The 6,631-nt window shown below is 58.0% G+C and overlaps 1 protein-coding gene across 1 annotated transcript in view; it reads right to left on the minus strand.

Moving 5' to 3' along the window:
- The window catches only part of SMG6 (SMG6 nonsense mediated mRNA decay factor), a gene marked incomplete at its 3' end in the record, with an annotated part of 112,740 nt that overhangs the window by 8,729 nt on the left and 97,380 nt on the right, over window positions 1–6,631 (minus strand). Inside the window, exons 13-14 of the mRNA XM_009334298.1 lie at window positions 6,204–6,380; window positions 2,961–3,110 (exon numbers count right to left, since the gene is read on the minus strand). Coding sequence (XP_009332573.1) covers window positions 2,961–3,110; window positions 6,204–6,380 — 327 coding nt within the window. The remainder of the gene's footprint in view (window positions 1–2,960; window positions 3,111–6,203; window positions 6,381–6,631) is intronic.

Below are 6,631 nucleotides of genomic sequence, written 5' to 3' on the forward strand. Positions count from 1 at the left end.
CACCCAACCCATGACCCAGGGCCAGGCAGCAAAGGGCTGCCTCCTTGCAACCAGGGCTGCCCAGGGACACAAGAAACTACGACCTAACCCCGCTCTGGCCCATCTGCCCCCCTCAAAGTGATGATTTTGGGGTCCAAACTCATGTAGGGGAATGGAGCTGAGCTCTCCTGCTCCCTCTGCAGCCAGCAGTGGCTGAGGGCCACCCCTGTTTGCCATTTACCCTGCCTGGACCTGTACTCCCCCAGCGGCTCGAGCCACAGTCCTGTGCACACCCAGCCAGGGCAGGGACCAAAGGAGCGCAGTGAAGCCCAAATCCCCCTCGAGGTGTAAATGTGACCCCAGCACTGGTTGTGGTTGGGAGCTACAACAAGGACCCACGGGGCTGCCCTGCCAGCTGATGCAGGGTGGGTAACCAGCAGCAGTGACGCTGGGACAAATGTCAGGTGGATGATCTCCAGCAGCAGCAGAGCTGGGCAGTAAGATGTGGGGAGCATGGCAAAGTCAGGGACAGTGCAAGAAAACCTGCTGGGGAGAAGATAGTGAATTTAGCTGTGAGAAGCTCCCCTCTGGCACAGAGCGGCCTGCCAAGGGATGCAGCGTGGAGGGAGCAAGGAAAACTCAGGGCTGGGAGTGTTAAAACACAGAGAAAGAAAGCGAATGGCCAAGAGATGAAGGCTTTGCCCCGAACCCTGGGTCCCTGCCCACATCATCACAGACTCTACAGGAGGCACCTGGGCTCTCTGGACCCCAGTCCCCACCTCTGTGCAGGCACAGCCACACGGCCGTGTGTGGAGAGCTGAGGCTTTCAGCCGTGCTGAGACACGAGCTGCATCTGCTGGACTCGGACGAATACATGGTGCTGTGGCTTGTCCCCAGGATAATGAAAGGGGGACTCGGAGAGCAGCCGATACGTGAACTCCCTAGGCGAGCAGTGAATGAGAGAAATAGGCTGTAACAGGGAAGGCAGAAGGTCCCCAGGTCCCAGGAAACACAAAATCTCTTGGGAAGATCAGAAAGGTCAAGGATCACAGGCCAAGAGAGGGAAAGTGGAGGGGGTGGATGCTGAGCTGGCTCCGACCTGGCCTCCCCAGGCAGCGCTTTCCACCCGAGCTCCTCTGCTCCTCCGGCTCCCGGCCACGTGGTCAGTACCAGGGCAGGGAGAGGACCAGGGCCTGCACACATGTTCTGCTCCGGGCTGTTCCCAGCTAGCTGCGGGCTGGATGACTTTACCGAAGCCCCAAGGACTTCTCCTCCACCCCGCGCCTTCAGACTCCAACTGCACCTCAGCTCTCAGCTGTGCAGCCCCTGAAGCTGCCCACACCCTCGTTTTGACCTCTCTCCGCCTGCGAGCATCGGCCCCAGCACGGCTGGGGAGGAAGGGAGGAGCACGCCGAGGGGAGAAAGCCCCTGACAGCATCAGGCAGCCCCCACTCTCCCCGCAGAATGGGCAGCGGCCATCCCGGGGGGCCCTGCTGCAGCTGGGCTAGTCGCCGGGGCCGGGATCTGCTGCACGCTGCCCTCCCCGAACATGTGCAGTTCCTGTTTGCTGTGTCTGTACAAGGCAATGGGAAGTGGGGAATTTACTTACACCTCCCGCTTAACAACCCTGGGAGGCTGGAAGGCTTCAGGCCGCTTTAATTTACAGCCCATCTCTCCAATCTCTCACTCGTTCACTGCTGCTTTCTTCCTCCTTGTATTAATGTGACCCAGGTACCTGCCAACAATAATGGACTCGCTTGCGGGGGCGGCCCCTCCCTCCCGGCGCAACTTCTACCTTCGCCTTGATATGAATTGCTCAAAAATTCAAATGAAAAAAGAAAAAAGGCAAAATCTGAAAGGTTGGGGTGGGTTTGGAAAAGCGAAGCGCAGTGGTTCTGGGCCTGGCGCCAGTAGCCGGAGGGTACACATGTGCACGCTCTCCCAGTAGGGCCTTCAGCAGCCCTGTTTTACAACCACCTCGGCACACACTGCAGAGTTCACGCATATGGCCAGACAGATGTGTCTGGCTTACGTTCAAGGCTGGAAAATGAAGAATTATGGAAGTGAAGGGCCCTGGGCATTAGAGAGGGCGGAGGTGAGGGGGAGGGGAGCTAGGGAGAATTTTTCCTCTGCTGAGAAATCCTCATCTGGGCTGTGAGGCTGGAGGAAGAGGGGTTGCGAGCAACGAGGCAGCCAACAGCCATGCATGTGAGATTGCTCTTAAAGCAACAGTGTGCACCGCCAGGCGTCTGCTCCCAGTCCAACCAGTTTACTTCACCAGCTCCCACTGGGAAACACGCTCAGATCAGGCCAGGGCCAGGACAGGATCACCCGTATCCCGTCTGTTTGTCCCCATAACGATGGCAACACTTTGCAAGCGGCGCTCTGGCTGCAGCAGCCGTTCGCAGACTATTTTTCCTGCCGCTGGCTCCCACATGAACTCTGCCGTTCACGTCCCACCCTCTCCCCCGTCTGCCTGTGCCCCGCTGTACAGGAAAGCCGATTTCTCGCCGAACCTCACTGCTGTGGAGCGTCTGCTCCGGGCCAGGGGACAGCTCGCTGCCTGGCACACACTGCACTACAGCCATCAGCTAAAGCACTCCCCTGCCAGGGGCTCCTGGGTGTGCTGGCAGCTTGATGGAGAAGCTGTGTCTGGCTTCACGAGGGTCCCAGGAGTCCCTGAAACATTCATCTCAGGGCCTGGGAGGGCAGATCTTACCCTGGGTGGGGACAGCAACACCGATTTGGCCCTTCCAAAGGGCCAAAGCTAAGCTTGCTGTCGGGTTTCACAGAGGCAGCGCAGGGCACCGACACCCTGGAAGCTCAAGGTGCTATGGGGCATCCTGAGAGGCCACTGGTCCTGAAGCGTGGCAGGGAAACGGCTGCACACCATTGGCACAGTGAGGCAGGATCAGCCCACGTACCAAAGCAAAGCAGCTCCTCAGCTACCTCGGGCACTGCAGTCGCACAACCCGTCCTACCTGAATCTTGTCTTGACGACGCTGTTGCTCAGCTACTTTCCTGGCCAGGGCTTGCTTCTTGGCTCTGAGCTCCTTGATGTCCATCTCTCCTCCGCTGCCTTCAGCCTCAGAATCATCTTCAAATGCCTCAATCCTCACATCATCTTCCTTCTTCCAGGAAACGCAGAAAGACAAAAAACAGGAGAGAAGTCATTGTAAGGGATGCTGGTGGGAGGGACCGTGCTCGTTCTGCTCTCCCCCTTCTAGCAGACAAATTCCCGCCAGGCACAGTCCATCACCGCTTGCTGATGGGTGACTGACTATTTCTAAACATCCAAAAGAAGCAAGCAAAAGAAATAAATAGTAAACATCCAGGAAATAACAAGGTGAGACAGGAGGTAACGGTGCAGGGAGGCCAGCAACCAGGCAGGGCAGGGGCAGTCCTACCTGAAGTGCTGTTCTAAAATCAAACTCCCTAGCCTTGGAAAACTCTTCCCACGGCCCTGGGCGAGTCACTGATGCTTTATAGGCTTCAGTTCTGTAAAGCCATGGTATTTCCCTGTCTCTCCGCTTTGCCCGGCTGTTTAGGCTGCACATCCCTTGGAACAAATGCTGCTTCTCACCGGCGCTGTGCAAAGCTGCCCTAACACTGCTGCCTCATCCAAGGCTAGGCATGCAAGCTGATCACCTTGACAGGAAACTCGGATCCATGAACGCAGGAGACCAAAGAGTCCCTTCCCCTTCTCCATTTTCATCTCTGAATAGGCCAGAGGGATTCTTGCACCCACCCCCAAACTTCCAGCTGAGCTGGAACAGATGTTTCAGAAGGAGATGCTCAATCTTTATTTTAAAGCCCCACTTGATGGAGAATCCACTGTGTCTTGAGGTCAGTCATTTCAACGGTTAATTACTTCCTCTGTTAGCATTTGCACCCTACTTCTAGTCTGCCTTTGCCATGCTCCTGCTGGCCAGGAACCTTGTCTTTGCTGAACTGAAGGGTCCCTGGTTCTCCAACCTCCTACCCGCATAGGCACTTCTGGACCATGTTGCATCTTCACCTTCCCCTAGAGACCCTTCTCTGGTTCTCCCCTCCAGAAGGTCTGCAGACCCTTCCCAGTATGCCTGCACTGCTTGAACTGGAGGCCCCAGAATGGGCCATGCTGTTCCTATCCCAGGTGAACACTGCGCTGGCCTGTCCCTATGTACCCAAATCTCTGGAACACAGGAGGGTGGAAGGCGGTGGCTGGTGTCCAACTGGGGATCAGCCACAACCCAGCTCCACCCCCAGCTTCGCTGCTCTCCCCAGTGGCTCCCTGCCCAAAGGGGAGACCACAAGTCCCTGTTCCTCAGCATGTGTCCCACCAGCATCTGCCTGCAGGCACGTGCTGCCCACGAACCAGGCTCTGCCGCTGACCCAGACAATCCCCTCGGCCTGCCCAGACCCCCTTGCTCCCCAGTGCAGTGACCATGGGCCTTCCCAAGCCTTGCCAGTACCAGTCTCCCCTTCCCTGCACAAAAGCCAAGGGTTGTGATGGGGCTGGGAAGAGCTCCCAGGTGGGACCCAGGCAGAAAGACCTGCTCTGAGCCCGCAGAGGGCTGCAGGGGATGGATCCTGCACAAGAGGATCTCCCAGAGGGATAAGAGCATCACTATACTCCCTGCCCTGTGCAGGCTGCCATAGCACACGTCAGAAGGAGGGACTTGGGCAGGAGCCTGCAGTCTTAATTTAAAGAACCCCAACACTACACAGTCTCACACTCAATCATTTCACCCAGACCACACACCCGTCTGGCCACAGAACCACATACTCTTCTCTCCTTGTGACTTTTTAGCCATGGGAAGGAGGAAGACAGAGCCCTCAGGCTCACTTCCCTCTGCCAGGACAGCCTGGACCACAGGGGATGGGGGGATGCTGCCAGAGGGACAGTGTCGCACAAGGGCCTTGGTGAAGAGCGTGTGTCAGATGCAGATACGCTGCGGTGGATCGGGATCCACTTGCCCAGGCTGGTGGTGGTCATGCTGGCAAGCTGGAAGCTCCCTTGCGCTTAGAGCCCAAGGAGGAAGCTCCAGGGTTGCGCAACAAGCTCACGCAGAGGTTCCCACAGCTGAGCAGAGACTGTGGGGAGGGGGCAGGAGGGAGCTATCCTGCATCCCGTGTTTGTTCATAGCAGAAACTGGAGGGACCAACCCAACAAGAGGAGTGCTCCGTAGAGCAGGAGCGTCCCTGTCGTGACACCGGGTGGAACCTGGAGATCCCCCCATATCACACGCTCTTGGCGGTGTCATCCTGAAAACCTCCTGCACTGCCTCCAGAAGAGGACAAGGGTCCAGGTCTCCCACCTTACAGAGACATCTCTTGCTGCCTGGGGTTTTGCTCTGAGCCCCAGTGCAAAAAAATATCACCTGGGACAAGGAGGGTGCCGAGCATGTTCTTGCTCTAGGCTCCTCCAGCCGTCAGCTCCCTGGGGTGCACAGGGCCACGGGCCACCAAGCGCCAGCAGAGGCGAGGTGCTGTCCCCTGCACGGGGCGATACCCCCTCTGGCTCTGCAGCGCCCAGCCCCAGCGCAGGGAGGGGACCCAGAGCGAGCCTGGGCAGCGCTGGGCCACCCAGCTCCCCGCTCCCAACGCCTCTGCCCCTCTCTCCTGTTTCCCTGGCCTTTCCAACTGCAAGATTAAACAGAAGAAAAGAGTCAACCTGCAGAGCGGCTGGCAGGGCCCTTAAACACACACACGGAGCCTGGAGTGAAGCAAGGCCTACAGGAACAAGCAAGGGCAGAAAAACAAGAGTTGAATTCCTTAATCACATCAGGATGTGAGAGGCAGGGGAGGGACGGGGCGCCAATGTCAGCTCTTCCTGTACGTGTGCTGGAGGCTGGAGCTCAGGCCTCTGCCGCAACGAGCTCCACGGCTATAAACTTGATCCTGAAGCTGAACCCTGACACCCCCTCGCCCACCTCCTCTCCTGAGGCCACGGCGCTGCATGTTATTAAAGCTCCCCCCGCTTCGGGTATGAAAAAGCAGCATCTGGAACTCATAGCAGCGGGCGAGATAGAGGCAGGCGGGTTGGACTGGCAGGAAAGGGCACGAGCGAAGTACACTCGGGAGACAAGGGCTGTGCACCATTTGCCCCCCCTCTGCCTCCCCCCATAAAATGCACACGCAGCTACGCCGGCTATAAATAGCGGGAGCTGCAGGGCAGGCAGAGGCTGGGCCCCACAGGGGTGATTCTTCCTTCACCGAGGCGCGCTCTTCCCGCACGGTACCTGATCTTCCAGTTGTTTTCCCTCTTGGCTTCCCATTTCCTTTCCCATGGCGTCTGGGACGGGTGCCACTGACACATATTTTCCACCCTTGAATGCCAGCAAAGGCTCTTCTTGTCCACAAAGGGCTTCCAGGAAATACTTCAGAACTGTGACCCTCTTGCAGTCGGCTGCAATAACCTACAGGGTGAGGACGAGGGGGTTGGGGAGAGGGAAAGGAAAACAAATTCAGTGTAAAGGGGAGGCGGACTGGCAACGGCCAGGGGGGAAATATTCAGGGCTAGGAGGCCCAGCGGGACGCAGGCAGCACCGCACAGCACCGCGGGGATGTGCAGAGTGCCCCTCTTCTTCTAAACAGGAATGGAAGGGGTTTGCCCATGCCTTGGAGCCCATTGTCCCCGGGGCCGCCAGGGGGCAGCCAGCCCTTCGCC

This window comes from Pygoscelis adeliae, unplaced genomic scaffold (genome assembly GCF_000699105.1).
Source record: "Pygoscelis adeliae isolate BGI_AS28 unplaced genomic scaffold, ASM69910v1 Scaffold531, whole genome shotgun sequence".
In the NCBI taxonomy this organism is placed as follows: Eukaryota; Metazoa; Chordata; class Aves; order Sphenisciformes; family Spheniscidae; genus Pygoscelis; species Pygoscelis adeliae.